The following is a 17043-nucleotide window of genomic DNA, read 5'->3' on the forward strand; positions in this document are numbered from 1 at the left end:
CAGCTGTGGCTTGTTATAAAACTAATGATTTCAACTAAAAACACATAAAAGCATGAATAACTGATTTAAAATGTATGTTTTTTGGTAAGTGACTGTGGTATAAGCGGGATAATGCCCTTCGAGGTGTACATTATCATAAATATATGGACGACGCGGAGGCAAACCGGTTCACGCCCCACGTCGTCCATGCATTTATGTAAATGTACACCTCGTCGGGCATATATATACAGTATATATATATATATATATATATATATATATATATATATATATATATATATATATATATATATACATACACAAGCCAGCAGAGATAATTTTAGATATTTTGCGGCGCAGTATCATCATTTTAGATGCTTCCCATGCCCGGATGTCTCCTTTTCTCTCTAGAAATCTGTTTTGCGGCGCAGTATCAGATCAGTGTTTAGATAGATAGATAGATCTTTATTGTCATTATAACTATGTACAACGAAATTAAAAGTGCTCTCCAGTCAGCGCATCATATATATAAAATAAAATAACTGAAAAAGAATCCAATAAAATGTAATATAAAATATAACAAATAAAATAAATATATATATATCTCTAGACACATTCACCCTTCCACACACACATCAACACACGGACCCCACAAGAACCTGCATCAGCATACAATCATTTTTGTTATTGTTATTGCACATTAGCTTCTGTTTTTGTTAAGGGTGGTTATTGCTGTTGGATAAAAGCTGTGTTTGAGTCTGTTTGTCCTCGTTTTCATGAGTCTGTATCGTTTCCCAGATGGCAGCAGTTCAAACAGTGAGTGTCCGGGGTGTGAAGTATCTTTTATTATATTTTGGGCCTTTCCTTTTTCTGGCAACGGGAGTGGTGGAGGTGTTCCAGTGTTTGCTTAACTCTGTTACTAAGCTGATAAATTGGGGGGTGTAAGTATGCTGACATTCATCCTGCAGTGGCAGAGGTGATTAGTATCTTACCTGAATGCATTAAGTGACGGGAGCATTATTTGATAGGATGTTACTGGACTATCAAATGATGCTACCCCATAAATATTGATTTAAAATGGATAATATGGGATGTTGAGTATTTGATCCTTCAAAATACACTAACCATGACATGAATTGCATTACACTTTGTGAACATTATACGATAAAGAGAAAAAAACCCCAATTCTATCGCTTTATTTGGTATTCATTCAGTCATTGGCCTTTATTTAACCAGGCAGGTCATTAACAACACATGGAGTGCGTTTACATGGGAAGTTTAATTCCTCTTTAATTCAGAATTAAAATTAAATCTTATTTAAAATGAGTAAAAATGACCATGTAAACACCTAATTCCGAATGAAAATGGCCATTCCGAATTAAACTTAATTCCAAGTAAGTGGCTGGTTTATTTTAAATCGGAATAGAATAATTCTGCGATCATGTAAACACTCATTCCGCTTTAAATTAATTCCGGTCTTTCTTTCTGCTCGTTCCCTCACCCGTCTGTCTCCATGACGCTTATATTCCGCGCTGGGCTTGTTTTCCAAACAAAGTTTCAAGATGGCAGCACGCAGTAAACGGTGGTCAAGAGCAGAGACCATTTATTTAATAAATAGCTTGGAGGACCTGGATATAATTAAAAGAACAGATGGCGGGAAACATAAAAATTGTGAGCTTTTCAAAGTTGTAGCAGCTAAGTTTGTCCGTCCCCCTATCCAATCAGAACCTTCCCAACCCCCAGACCCTAAGAGGAATTGGATAAAGCCGATCAAACGTGTTTTCCATGTAAACCTCAATTCGGAATTACTATTTCCATGTAAACTTGAAAGAAAATAATTTAATTCAGAATTATTTAATTCGGAATAATTAATTCCAAATTAAAAAACATCATGTAACCGTGGCCATTCTTATTTACAATGACGGCCTGGCAAGGGACAAGGACCACTTGGGGGGGAAAGGACGTGGGCTAGGGAGTAAAACAGTAAAATTGTAGCTCTACAAAAGGTAGCAATTTTTTGATAGGGTAACAAAAATCAATAGACAGACGCCATCGGTTTATGCGGCGGTAGCATTTTCCGACAAAGCAGCAGAAATGGACACCGGACCTGGAACATCCGACTCCCTGGTAACCTGCTCACCTTCCTGCCGGCCCGGTTGTTCTGCAGGTTCATGAGCGCGCGGGCGTCCCGCTCCTGCCGCTCCTTGGCGTCCACGAAGCCCTGGCTGAAGCGGATGGCGTGCTCCACGTGGTCGCTGCAGCCGCCCCAGTCGAAGGAGCCCTTCTGGTCCCACGACGAGCCCTTCTTGGTGGGGTCGCAGGAGCAGGAGTCCAGCTCGCCCTGGCTGCAGGCGCGGGCCAGCGTGTGCACCACGCCGGCTGAGGAGATGGCGTAGACGAACGCCACCTCGCGGCTCCCTGAGGGGACACAAGGAAACTGGTGACATCACCACCGGCAACCGAGTGTCAATCACCGACTGCAGGTGAACTGACCCGATGGACAAGAGACGCTCAAATCAGCATCTAAGGAAGGTTCTTCTGCAGTTCAAATAAAATAACGGAGCTTAACCTCATAATTAGGGCCCGAGCACTGACAGTGCGAAGGCCTTATTGTATCTGTAGGAATTTTTCTCGTTTTTATTTTTATTTTTCCAACGTTATGAGGGCCTTTTTGCCCCCCTAAACGTGCCCCAAAAGTCACCAAATTTTGCACACAAGCCAGGCCTGGCGAAAAATTTTATATTTAATGGTTTGTATTAATGGGCGTGACAAAATGTCTCAACAGCGCCCCCTAGAAAACTTGGTGCCTCAAGCCCCACAATACGGTTTGACGCACATGCACGAAAATCGGTACACATCTAGTCTCTTGGTGCCATGGCCGAAACCGAACAGGAAATCGGCCATTTTGACTTAATCGTGTCATTTTGGACCAATTTATGCCATTTCTTAGGCTGTTAATGTGGCCCGAACCGTAACGTGCACCCAGGTGTGTTATACATCAAAATGTGCGTCTCCATCCTGCGACGATGGACATTACTTTTCTCAGTCAAAAGTGTTACCGTGGCGACGATAGACGCCAAAAAGCGCGCCCCCCCTTCATCTGATTGGTCCATATTTGATAGTTCCTACTTTCTACCATAACTTTTGAATGGTTTCACATAAAGAGTCATGGGTGGTGTCATCGGACTTAGTTTTGAGTCCTTGACCTTTATTGGGGAAAATTGCACACACGAGGGCCCGTTCATCGCTGCTTGCAGCTTTAATTATCCTTGTAATGAAAAAATACAGATGTTTAAGGATAGGCCTGTGTTGAAAAAAAACGATTTTCCGATTCTAAATCGATTCTCATTCATTCCTAAAAATCAATTTGTATGTCTAAAGATCGATTTAATTTTGATAATTACATTTTAGCCCATTGAACTTTAATCCCAGTAGTCACATCATTTAATTCACACATGCGCCTGGTGTGAAACTATCAAACAATGAACATGGAGTCGAAGAGTAGCAGTATCGTTAACAAAGCACTGGTTTTTAAAACTCCTGAACTAAATGAACTTTTATTTCGATGTGAAATTATTAGGTCAATAGTTATTTTACAGTCATATAATTCAGGCAACAGCTCAAAAATATTTTCAATAACACTAACCCAAATCAATATCGGATCGAATACAATCAAATCCTGATAATCGATTCTGAATCTTAAGAATCGTAATCGATTCGATTCTTGACATTTGAATCGATCCCCACCCCTCTTTAAGGATCTGGAGGAAATTTGTACCTTTTGGCAGGTTGAGTCGGAGACAATAAAACACCTAGCGTATTTTCCGCACTATAAGGCTTAAAATCCTTCAATGTTCTCAAACATCAGCAGTGCGCCTTATGTAGTAATCTCGTTGTGTTTACTGAAGTAAAGAATCTGTCAAAATGTTTCTTTGAAAGATTTGATTACCAAAAAATAAATAAATTTGATTGTCATCAATTGTCAATCCACTTGATTGTTGGTCGGACCGTTCAGAGACATTAAAGTCGGTCCTTGGTTGGATACGGGTTGCTCCATCAGACATCGTTAGATAACTAATTATGTAGCGCTGCGAGCAACCATCATCCAACATCTAGTCCACGTTACCTTACTGTAATTAGACGTCAAAGTCAGGTTTTTAGCGTAAACCCAATTTTGAAATCTGTATCATAATCCAGTTATAATCAAATGTTGGAATACAACGTTGATGTAGTAGCTAACCACTTTTTAATGTGGAAGACGAATGATTTAAAATTTATTTTTCTGTTTTAGTTACAACTGAACGATATTCACAGTTATTGTGAATAAAGTTCGACTTACCAAACTGTTTTGTTTCTCTTTATATGTTTTATAATGTGGTTTATAACCCGGTGCTCCTTATGTATGAAAATAGACCCGCTCATTGATATTGTGCCTTATTGTCCACAAAATACGGTATTTAGCAGCTGTCCTCTCATCTGGTTTTGGAAGATGAGAAATTGATCAAATAAATAAATCTAAACATACTATCCAAATCAGTTCTAAGGACGTCATAGTCAAGTTTGAATGTAGTGATAAAGTTTTGAGCCTCATAATTAATCTAATGCTCTTTTTAGGGAAATGTCATATACATAAAGCAAAGATCTCCAAATTTCTCTAAAACTTCTGTGTTTCCTTGATTGACTTCATATGTAAATACTAGTGATGTGCGGATCAATACTGAAATATCGATACTTCCAATACCAGATCTGTCTGCTCTAAAATGGATTCTCAAATGAAAATATCGATACTTTTGATACTTCAGTCATTTGTGGTGATTTATATCCTTAACAGGAATACGGTGGAAAGTAAACTATTCAGATTTTGTCTAATTGATACGCTGCTGGCAGGAACTACTTTTTTTCATTTTTATAGTTGTTATTATTTTGGTTTATTATTCTCATTTATTTTAATGGTTTTATTATTTTACTTAGGATTCTTTTTATGATGGAATCACCTTTTTCAAACACTGGTTTTTCTGTTGTTGTAACAGCTCGGCTGTATCGTGAATGAGCCGCTACTAGGGCTGGGCGATTTTGGACAAAAATAAAATCCCAATTTTTTTTCTCTGAAAACCCGATTTTCGATTTCGATTTCGATTTTTTTGGTAAAACTACAAAAGACAATGGAATAAATTGTTTCAAATATTTTATCTTTATTTTTAAAGAAAAATAGCAAACAAATTTCCCTATTGGGAATGAAGTGCAATTGAAAGATACTGTAAATCCTCCTTGACTTTAGTAAAGTGACAACATTTACAATTTTCTTGACCAAACAAAGATGACTAGACGAGCTCTGTCTGTAATGCAGCCAGCTGCAAAAAAGGAAAATCGATTTTCCAATTTTCCTTTTTTAACATCGATTTTGATTAATAAATCCGATTTAGATTTAAAATCGATTAATCGCACAGCCCTAGCCGCTACCTCAGTTTACTTCTGATTTTAAAATAAGTAGCGAAATAAGTGACTCCGATGTCTTGTATTCTTAAACTATCTAAAATATACCAATTTTATTTTTCCAACGCTTGACTCAGATGAAAGTTCAGATGACCCAGCTTTCCACCAGTACTTAAATGCACCATGTACGGATGAATCTGTGAGGCTTCATGGAGGAAAAGAGGCTCAAAACCATTTGTGCGTATTTAACGATGTGTGTAGGAGGCTTTTTGAATTCCTAATGATTGTTTTGTCCGTAACTTTGAGCAAGTTACGCACAAATTAGATTAGATTAAATTAGATTCAACTTTATTATCATTGCACATGTTAAAGTACAGGGCAACGGAATGCAGTTAGCATCTAACCAGAAGTGCTTGTGCAGTGAAATAAACACAGATTAATAGATGAATAAATACTGTTGTTATAAGGTGCAGGTCAGACATGAATGAGTGATAATATATATTATAAACAGATTATAGACAGATGAGATGTGATTATATGATTTACAACAGATTTGAGTTACAAAATCAAGTAATACGCACACACAAATGTTTTCAGTCAATTTTCTCTCCATAAGGTACTCTCTTAGCAACGTAGTTCCATCAGCGTTTATTAATTATTACAACGAGAAACATGCGAATCCCTTATTTCCCTTTGAAGAAAATGGTTTTTGAACATTTTGATGGTTTCTTCTGGTATTTGTTAATAAACCCCCCCATTTGCGCCACTCAAAGAGTCGGATTCTTGCTATAAATCATCATTACCATCACTCTTTGGTTTCACCTCCACGCCAGCGCGGAATCATCTCCAGCTTTTGTGTTGAATTCACTTCAAGACATTTTACTTTTCATATCACTTTAAGTTTTTGTAGTTTTGAATAAGAAAACAGACCCAACAGAACTGACCAGGGCTCACTGGCGCTTCTCTCCACCCCCCCAACTACATCAAACCTTCGCTTCAGAATAAAACAAACAGTCTGGAATGCTTCTCTCCGTTCACCGACGCAGGCCCGCTGACGGCGAGATGAAGTCATGACAAGCAGAACCGTCTCTCAAACGTTTGGCGGCCGCCGCAACCTGCAGGGACCGTATTTGTTGTTTTCCTGCCAGACGCTTTCATGTCGGGCTGCGAGGCATGAAATAAAAAAACGCTTCATCTATTTCCAAGATGGATAAAGAAGCTAATGTTTACCAGCAGCGCCCTGATACGGAGCCCTCATCTCCCTCCATGTGCGCGGCAACCGGAGAGAAAGCTGAGATCAAAGGCCGAGGCGGGAGAGAAGGGCGGGTTTCTCTCTGGAGCGAGGGAACGACGCCGCGACAGCAGAAACCGTTTCTGACACATCTGGTGCTGAAACTGTTCCTGACGGACGTTTCCTGAACATGTTAGTGGATGATGACCAACCAGGGTTCCTCCATTCCCCCCCAGTCTCTTCAAGCTGTGAGAAGAGACCCGAAACCAGCAGAATTAGGGCCCAAGCACTGACGGTGCGAAGGCCCTATTGTATCTGTAGGAGATGTTCTCGTTCTCATTGTTCTTCTCACGAAATGAGGGCCTTTTTGCCCCCCTAAACGTGCCCCAAAAGTCACCAAATTTTGCACGCAAGCCAGGCCTGGCGAACAATTTGATATTTAATGGTTTGCATTAATGGGCGTGGCAAAATGGCTCAACAGCGCCCCCTAGAAAACTTTGTGCCTCAAGCCCCACGGTTTGACGTACATGCACGAAAATCGGTACACACCTGTATCATGTCGCAACTTAAAGAAAAGTCTCTTGGCGTCATGGCCGAAACCGAACAGGAAGTCGGCCATTTTGAATGAATCGTGTAATTTTGGTCAATTTATGTCATTTCTTCGGCCGTTAATACAGCCCGAACCGTAACGTACACCCAGGTGTGTTACACATCAAAATGTGCGTCTCCATCCTGCGACAACGCGCATTACTTTTCTCAGTCAAAAGCGTTACCGTGGCAACGATAGACACCAAAAGGAGTGCCCCCCCCATCATCTGATTGGTCCATATTTGATAGTTCCTACTTTCTGCCATAACTTTTGAATGGTTTGACATAAAGACTCGTGAGTGGTGTCATCCGACTTAGTTTTGAGTCCTTGACCTTTATTGGTGAAAATTTCACGGGCCCGTTCATCACTGCTTGCAGCTTTAATTATTATTATTGTGTTAAAGATGTCACGGCTTGATGCTCTTAATCGTTGCAGGAGACCACTGCAGTTGACGTGGACGGGTTTATCTGAAGCTCAGAGAATCATCCTGAAGCCGCCATCTTAGCAGACGCCTCATAGCTCCTAGTAGGGGGAACTTGGTCTTGGATCATCTCAGGATCTTTCCAAACGAGCAGTTAACGACAGGTAGCCGATCACCCCCTTTCCACTAAAGCGGTTTGAGTGCTGGTTCTGGTTCACAACTCGTTCAACTAGGAACCAGCTGAGAACTGGTTTGCTTTTCCACAGCTCGGGTGCTAAGTGTCAGTTAAGTTACTGACTACGTTTACATGCAGTCAATATTCCGGTTACTGAAACATTGGGAATAATCTGTTTCCATGCGTGAGCAAACAGGGTTATCCCTGTATACGTGGTAATTAATCATTTGCGATATCTCCATAAACCAGCGACGCACGGAGAACGTCATTACGCAATTCCCGTCATTTCCGCTTCTTCTTCCTGTATCCAAATCCAAAACAACAACAATAACAGCAGCACGGAAGATAATGAACAGCTCAGTATAAATCGCCTTCTTTTGCGCTTTGGTGCTGGTACTGACCGACCACTTTGCGCAACTTTTCGCTCACCTTTTTGTAAATCTCGCTATCCCGGTACATTCTACCGTCTACAAATGCCAACATGTTCAGATCTTTCATTACATTTATGAAGTGATTAGTCTCCTCCTGGTCTTGCGTTTCTCCATGTTTATAAGAACTTCCTGGACTCAAAAGAGCAAGATTCCTTGCAAAAAGAACATGCGCAGAAAACAAATTCATGTTCCTTTTGATGGGGATATCCCGTTAGGCGTTTACATGACCCAATATTCAAAATAATAGAAAAGGAGTAACCCAGGGGTCATTTTCGGGTTTTTAAAAACCGGAATATGAGCAAATTCCGGTTATTCAAAGGGGTTATTGGAGTTTACATGGCCGTGCGCAACCGGGTTATTGCTAATATTCCGGTTAGAAAAGGGTTATTGATGCATGTAAACGTAGTCACTGCGTTTGTGTGAAAGTTGCAGCAACAACCAGGTATCTGCTCTAATAGGACTTGGTCCACGTAGCTCCTCCGTGGACACATCTCTAAAAGACAGGTTGTCTCCTCCTCCTCCCATGATGCTTTGCTGCATCCAGATTCATTCTTAATTGAAAATGTCTCCGTCTCCCAGTCTTGCTGTTGCCGTTGGTCTTAATAACTCCACCCCCTCCGCTTACGTAAGCGGTTCTTTCCTCTAGACCAGCAAAGAGTTGCTGCTACCTTGGATCATCTGGCCCGGAGCCAGTTCTTTGTCAGTGGAAACAGGAAGTCCGGTTCCAGACTCAGCACTGGCCCAGAACCAGAACCAGAACCAGAACCAGAACCAGCCCTGGAACCGGTTTAGTGGAAAAGCGGTATGAGGGGCGGCGGGTCCCAGCGGAGCTCTGCTAGCCCCCGTTTCAGATCCTGCAGGTTTCAGATGCTGCAATGAGGATGTTGGGCCTGGATTCAATCATGAGGCATCATTGGCTTCACCATAAACTCAAACTGTACCAGTAGTTACCAGTTGCGTTATTATTACTGTGTGATAACTATTTCTATTGATGCCTCTTGTTTTTTGCACTATCCCCTTTGCTGCTGTAATCTGCAAATTTCCCCTCTGTGGGACTATTAAAGGATTTCTTATCTTATCGTATCTTAGTTTCCCCTATCGTGTCAATCAGTTTGTTTACATGCACTAACAGGAAGTTGAATTGTCGCCTTAATCCGACTGATGTTGTAGTTTTAAAAGCTGTGTATACACCTTAGCCGGGCTGTATTCCAACTGAACTGAAGCTCTTGAGATCGAGCATTTAGTGCCAGATTAATGCGTCCTAATCCGAGTTATTCCAGCATGTATATCAACCCACACTTAGCCGAGCTACTGACCTCCCCGGGACTCCCCCTTCTGGAAGTGACGACACCGCGAAAGCCAGAATATCAACACAGTAGGATAAAAACAAGACCAACAAAGAAGGAACCGGAAGAATGACACCTAGTGTCGCAGAGTCGGACGCACCTCACTCAATAATTGATTGTCCTCTCGTGCATGTTTACTTGGATTTCTGGGAAACTCCAGTTTAATCCTTGATTGTCCCTAGATTAATCCATCCCTAGATTGTTGCCAATAGCTGGATTTAGATTGTCTGAGTGATAAGAGAGTTAGACAAAGAAGAGGATTCAAAAGGGACCTGAGTGACGTCACAGGGGGTTGGTCCAGGTCTCTTTATAATGTGTACGGCTCAATCTCGTTTGATGATCCGCTGGAAGCATCTTCTGTCAACTTTTCCCTCATAGAGGTCGAATTATCACATCGTCGTGTTCCAGATACTTGATTTGAGTTTATATTGCACTCATAATACACAAATTTCTGACTATTCTGTGGGTGGTATTTACAGTTTAGACAGAAATACAGTATAAATACATGCAGACACGCTGGTTCCAGCCTGGAGCTGCAGCTCTGATCCTGTTGAATTTCTGCTGAGACATTTTTCTCTGCTGCTTTTGTTGACGTTCTACCTTCAGACTTTCTGACGACAAAAGTAAAAGTTGTTTACTGGTGGAAGCAGCTGACTGAGCTTCCCAAAACCCGAGCATCCCTCCTCGGAGAGGAGGATGAAGAGCTTCTCGGAAGAAATCGTCTGCATGTTTTTTTCTTTTGATGTCAGCAGACCCTCCGATTTGGCCTTTATATCAACACTCTTCCTGACCTGGCGCTTGGGACCCTGGACTACGAGTGGGGGTCAGTGTCCTGCCCCGAGGCACTCTGGGACACGATGGGAAGGTTATCGATCAATGGTGACCATCCAGTCTGGAGGAATTACTGTCTGTGATGCAATGGTTGACTCGTTTCTGTGAAGGAGCGTCTGTGAAGGAGTGTCTGTGAAGGAGCGTCTGTGAAATCCTGGACTCGTTTCTGTGAAGGAGCATCCGTGAAGTAGCGTCTGTGAAGGAGTGTCTGTGAAGGAGCGTCTGTGAAGGAGCGTCTGTGAAGGAGTGTCTGTGAAGGAGCGTCTGTGAAGGAGCGTCTGTGAAGGAGTGTCTGTGAAGGAGCGTCTGTGCAATCCTGGACTTGTTTCTGTGAAGGAGCGTCTGTGAAGGAGCGTCTGTGAAGGAGTGTCTGTGAAGGAGCGTCTGTGCAATCCTGGACTTGTTTCTGTGAAGGAGCGTCTGTGAAGGAGCGTCCGTGAAGGAGCGTCCGTGAAGGAGCATCTGAGAAGTAGCGTCTGTGAAGGAGTGTCTGTGCAATCCTGGACTCGTTTCTGTGAAGGAGCATCTGTGAAGGAGCATCTGTGAAATCCTGGACTTGTGTCTGTGAAGTAGCGTCTGTGAAGGAGCATCTGTGAAATCCTGGACTTGTGTCTGTGAAGGAGCGTCTGTGAAGGAGCATCTGTGAAATCCTGGACTTGTTTCTGTGTGAAGGAGCATCTGTGAAGTAGCGTCTTTGAAGGAGCGTCTGTGAAATCCTGGACTAGTTTCTGTGTGAAGGAGCATCTGTGAAGTAGCGTCTGTGAAGGAGCGTCTGTGCAATCCTGGACTAGTTTCTGTGTGAAGGAGCATCTGTGAAGTAGCGTCTGTGAAGGAGCATCTGTGAAATCCTGGACTAGTTTCTGTGTGAAGGAGCATCTGTGAAGTAGCGTCTGTGAAGGAGCGTCTGTGCAATCCTGGACTCGTTTCTGTGAAGGAGCATCTGTGAAGGAGCATCTGTGAAATCCTGGACTTGTGTCTGTGAAGTAGCGTCTGTGAAGGAGCATCTGTGAAATCCTGGACTTGTTTCTGTGTGAAGGAGCATCTGTGAAGTAGCGTCTTTGAAGGAGCGTCTGTGAAATCCTGGACTAGTTTCTGTGTGAAGGAGCATCTGTGAAGTAGCGTCTGTGAAGGAGCGTCTGTGCAATCCTGGACTAGTTTCTGTGTGAAGGAGCATCTGTGAAGTAGCGTCTGTGAAGGAGCGTCTGTGCAATCCTGGACTTTTTTCTGTGTGAAGGAGCATCTGTGAAGGAGCGTCTGTGAAGGAGCATCTGTGAAATCCTGGACTTGTGTCTGTGAAGGAGCGTCTGTGAAGGAGTGTATGTGCAATCCTTGACTTGTGTCTGCGAAGGAGCGTCTGTGCACCCCAGATCCTGAACCGCTGGTTGTGAGTTTCCCTAAATGTCTTCTAGCGAGACAGTTTTGCTGCGTGTTGGTGCCGCATGGGACATCATCAGGTCGGGATCTCGTCAGGCCACATCCATCTCTGGAGATTTTAACCACGCCCCTTTCTGCTGTACTTCCTGCTTTCCAACAGTTTTACAGCTAATTTCCCCTTTTGAGATGAATAACTATTAGTTAGGAGGACGATTTAACGCATAACAATAGTAAAACCCCACCAGACTCCCATGGCAGAGGTGTGTGTTGGAGTCCAGCAGCTAAGCTGAGCCGAGCTGAGGAGGTTAACGAGGAGAAAGCTGGGAGGACGCGGCAGCACCGGGGGGGGAAACTCCTGTGTAATTGTTAGAAATTAGCCCGCCGACGTTGACAGTAAGGAGCTCCTGACGGGGGCCTGGATGTGCGGCGGTAATGCCGTGTGACACGCTCGAGGCCCGTCTGGGAGGTCCGAATACCACACGGCTGATTAGAGGCCCCGACATGAAACAGACTAAGGCGGAGGATCCTCCTCGCAGGTTAAACCTCGGGGGCATGGGAGAGGAACATCAGGCCGCCAGGTCCCGCCGATCCTCCAGTAGCAACCAGGGAAACCATCCAGACTTGTTTCAACGTGCCTCAAACGAGGAGCAGCCCGATTTTATCGCCTGAGAACTGGAGTCTAATTTGATGCTTCTGTCACATGTGCCGCAGTTGGTGACAAGTTGATCATCAATCACTCCGGTACTTCATGCTGCCGGTGACTTTTTGCCACCTCATAACAGAACAACTCTTCAACTCCACCCCTCCATTGCTAGAGGACAAATAAAACCCGCCTGCATCGTCTCTGGATCTCTAAAAGTGCCGGTAAATGACCAACAAATCACTGGAGAAGATAAACGCTGCAGATCAGCAGACGGGACTCTTTAAAGTTGTTGGAAAAACAGACTCATCTTCTGCCGTCTCTCACTTGAGCGGAGAGTAATCAGAAAGGACCTGCCAAGAGTCAGTTACCTAAATCCTCTTAGCTCAATTATTACTCATCATATTTCATATTAAACGGCTGCTTTCATTCAGCGTGTGTTTAAGAAATTAATTACCCAAAATAGCTGCAGATGAATTTCTCCAGCCGCTGAAAATCTGTCAAAACACATCTGTAACGAGGGATTGAGCAACGCCACTGAGGGACGGGCTGTCAGAGCGGCGCTCGGCTGCACTGACGTGATAAATGTTCGCCTGTAAGGTGAGAAGAGGTGAGGAATGTGATCCAACCTCTGCGAAGAAGGGGAAAAAAAAGCTATCTGCGAGGAGAAAAACTGTTTCAGTGGCAATAAATTCAGCCGACGCTTGAGAAAAAAGAGAAAAAAAGCAGCCACTTGTTTAGATTTGTCACATTTAGCCCAGAACAAGCCAACCGGCGCGCCGCTATCTCACACCATCTTCAGCCGTTCTTCTTCGCTGGATTCCAGCAGAAATACCAGGACCTGGCAACATGAACCACAATATGCTGCAGCTGGTGATCCTGTCGACGGGTTTCTGCTCCAGACACCCCCCCGAAGCAAACTCATCCCTGCATCTTCTGCTACTTACTTCAGGTTTTACAGCGTTACGGATCAACTACAGACGTTAGAGACATATTTATCAGCCTTAAAGGAACATTAAATAGTTTAATCAACTGCATGTCTGAAATTCAACTGTAAAGAGCTTTTATTCAGGAGCAAAACAAGGTGAATTTTGAGTGCGTTTTGCAGCAAAATGCCATTTGGAGCTGCTGCTTTAAGGCTCTGACGAAGCAAACTTATCACCATCAAGACCCCATCAACTGCATCTTCTACTACTTACTTTAGGTTTTTGAGCGTTACAGATCAACCACACAAGTTAGAGACATATTTATCAGCCTTAAAGGGACAATTAAAGAGTTTTATCAACTGCATGTCTGAAATGAAACTGTAAGGATGTTTTATTCAGGAGCAAAACAAGGTGAATTTTGAGTGTGTTTTGCAGAAAAATGCTGCTTTTTTAAGGCTCTGACAAGCCTCAAGATGCTGCTGCACTCGAGTTAAAGTGAAGTCAGGACCATTACTGGTGAACTAAAGTCATTTTAACTTTGTCAAAGTGCAGAAAGTGTGTAAAAAAGGACAGTTTGTACAGGTTTGTCCTCCCAGTCGCTGTCTGGATGAGTTAAATACGGGTTTATAATGAAGGTGGCAGAAACCTGAAGGTGATGCTTGAATGAAACTATTTGTTATATGTAAATATTTAAGAACAGATAAGAACAAAAAGTGGGAGAAAGTGCCAGAAAGTGCCGAACCCCCCCCCCCCCGCCCCGGCGCTCACCTCGGAGCAGCAGGCGTCCGAACAGGTTGTGGTCGCGGCCCGTGGTGTTGCAGTTCCAGCGGTGGTTGCGGAACTGGTGCTGGCACTCGGAGATCCAGTCACTCATGCCGGCGCCGATGGCCTGCATCACCTTGGGGTGCTGGCGGCACAGCTGGCGCTGCTTGTTCACCAGGCCGGGGATGTTGTCGCACATCACCTGGGAGCCCAGGGTGCCCATGTACCTGCAGGAGGGGGGAAGCCGGTCAAAACCCAGCAGCGGTTTAAACCTGGGCAGCCCATCTATTCGTGCTCTCTTCGGGTCAAAGGTCGGGGTTCATCCCGGAGAGGTCGCCGGTCCATCGCAGGGACGCTTACAGACACACCAACGCAATTTAAAGTCACCAACTAACCTGACTTGCATGTTTTTGGACAGAGAACCCCCCAGAAGTGTGAGGAGAACATGCAAACTCCTCACAGAAAGCTCTCTGAACGTTGTGCTACATGTATACATTATTTAAAGATGGGACTGGAATTACTTTGCCCCGAAAAAAAGGGTAAAAATTGGAAAAACTGGACAATTAACAGGACAAAAAACGGGAAGGGGGGGGGCTCTTAAGTGCCCTCTTGAGAAATGCCTCAGAATTACTCCCAACAAGTCCAAATTTGTAGATGCAGAACAGTCTGATTAAAAACTGAGTCATCTGTCCAAATAACATCTCAATATCACAGGGAATGAAGTGTGAAATTTGGAGACAGGACCTTTGCAAATATTAATTAACGATCGAACAGTAAGACAGCAAATAAAAGAGATATTAAATCGTATCGAATGACTGCAGCCCCTGAAATTCAGCCTGTTCAAACATCCAGCCTGCGACGAGCTGCAACAATACTGAGTCGTGGGAGGAACTTGTGCCGGTCAAGGTGAGAGGGTTAATGATGACATTAGGGCTGCCGGGGCAATTAGGGGGAACTTTAGCTGCTTTTAGTGGCACAATGACCGAAAAGGGCAGAGAAAAGGCTTTTTTTGTTATTATATAGAAGTGAAGAGACTAGGGTTGCCACCTTTCATTAATAGAAATAAGGGACGCCCCAATTTCAGCAGTGCAGGCGCCAAAAAAAGGGACATCCCCAAATCTTCTAAATTGCATAGAAATTTATTTTATATGAAAAAACAAAATGCTTTGATTTAAAGTTTAAAGTGCCTTAATAGCATTGAACTTGCATGACTGTACAGACAGCCAACCATACTAGCAACTGAAATAGCCTCCTATATATATATGTATGTGTGTCCACATCAGACCAGATGTAGAATATAGCTACAGGTGAAGGTCGGAACATTAGAATATGGTGTAAAAGTTAATTTATTTCAATAATTCAACTTAAAAGGTGAAACTAATACATTACATAGTCTCATTACATGCAAAAGCAAGATGTTTCAAACCTTTATTTGTTATAATTTGGATGATTGAATTGTTTATTGATTTCATAAGAGATGTTTTATTTGGGGTTTTCATAAACTGTGAGCCATAATAACCAAAATTATAACAAATAAATAATATATTTGTTTCACCTTTAGTTGAATTTACTACGAATGAAGTTTGGCAATATATTCCAATTTTCCGACCTTCACCTGTATGACATCAGTAAATAAGAGCGTAATATATGTCCGTATTGGTTCAATACGGAACGCAACTTTTAATTCCCAATTACGTAACAATTCTATATTTCTAGGGACGGGTTGCGACCCTGGAAGAGAAGAGAGAAGAGACACTCACCACCAGGACGCGTCGACCTTGGCCGTCATCCAGCACACCGCGACAGATAATAAATACAAACATATTCCAGTCGGCAGAAAGTTCATATTAAACCAGACTTGGGTCCCTCAGGGACCTGGAAGGAGCATTTCCACGCCTGGAAGTGGGTTAGGAAGCATCGGAGGAGCGGTGGAGGGAAGCGGAGTCTCCGGAGGAGTCGTGCGTAAAAGCGCAGCGGGTCCGGGTTTAGTGGGTCCTGTTTGAGAGGGTTTGAGAGGGTTTGAGTGTCTCCGGCAGAGGATGAGCTCTCAGCTTCACGCTGCTGCCTTCACACGAGGGGTGGGCAGAGGAATGAGAGGAGGAATGAGAGGAGGAATGAGAGTCTCAGGAATGACATGTCTGGGAGTATCTGTTCAGGCTGGTTTGACAGCGCGGCTCTGGCGCGGATCCAGATCCGAATCCAGATCCGGCTCCTCGGCGGCTCCGCGGGGAGGACAGAGGAGGAGAGGGGGGTCCAGAGGGCTGTGGGGGGGCTCGGACCCGGCACCGGCACCGGGGTCTGACAGACTCCGGTTCGGTCCCGGAAAACAAGGTGCAGCAGATGGAGAGACGAGGGCGCGTCCTGCGCGCATAAAATCTTACTGCTGGTCTACAAAGCACTGAATGGTCTTGGACCAAAATACATGGTTGATCTGTTAGTTCCCTATGAAGCTCCCAGACCCCTGAGGTTCATCTGGGTCTGGTTTGTTGTGGTTCCCAAGAACCAGAACCAAGCAAGGTGAGGCAGTTCAGTTATTCTGCTCCTCACCGGTGGAACAAACTTGCTGTAGACCTGAGGTCTGCTCCAACTGTAGATCCTTTAAATCAGGCCTAAAAACATTACTGTTTACTGAAGCACATACTTACCTGCTGTACTCTACTGCCCTTACTTTTTAACAACTTGTGCTTTTTATTACTTTACCTCTTTTCTTATCATTTTATTTCATTTATTTGTTATTTAAGTGTACTCTTAAATTAAATAACTTTCTGAAAACCGTGAATGAGATGTGTACCTGCTGGACTCTACTGCCCTTAGTTTTCAGGAACTTGTGCTTTCTATTAGTTTACCTTCTTTTCTCATAATTTTATTTCATTTTATTTGTTATTTACTGTCTAATTATGTCTTG

The 17043-nt window shown here is 43.4% G+C and overlaps 1 protein-coding gene across 1 annotated transcript in view; it reads right to left on the minus strand.

Annotated features, from left to right (window-relative positions):
• The window catches only part of wnt2 (wingless-type MMTV integration site family member 2), a 33383-nt gene extending 17161 nt beyond the window's left edge, over positions 1 to 16222 (minus strand). The window contains exons 1-3 of the mRNA XM_061720925.1: positions 15899 to 16222; positions 14145 to 14365; positions 2120 to 2397 (exon numbers count right to left, since the gene is read on the minus strand). Coding sequence (XP_061576909.1) covers positions 2120 to 2397; positions 14145 to 14365; positions 15899 to 15984 — 585 coding nt within the window. The 5' untranslated portion in view covers positions 15985 to 16222. The remainder of the gene's footprint in view (positions 1 to 2119; positions 2398 to 14144; positions 14366 to 15898) is intronic.
• Between the last annotated feature and the right edge of the window lie 821 nt (positions 16223 to 17043).

Source organism: Cololabis saira, chromosome 5, assembly GCF_033807715.1.
Source record: "Cololabis saira isolate AMF1-May2022 chromosome 5, fColSai1.1, whole genome shotgun sequence".
Lineage (NCBI taxonomy): Eukaryota > Metazoa > Chordata > Actinopteri > Beloniformes > Belonidae > Cololabis > Cololabis saira.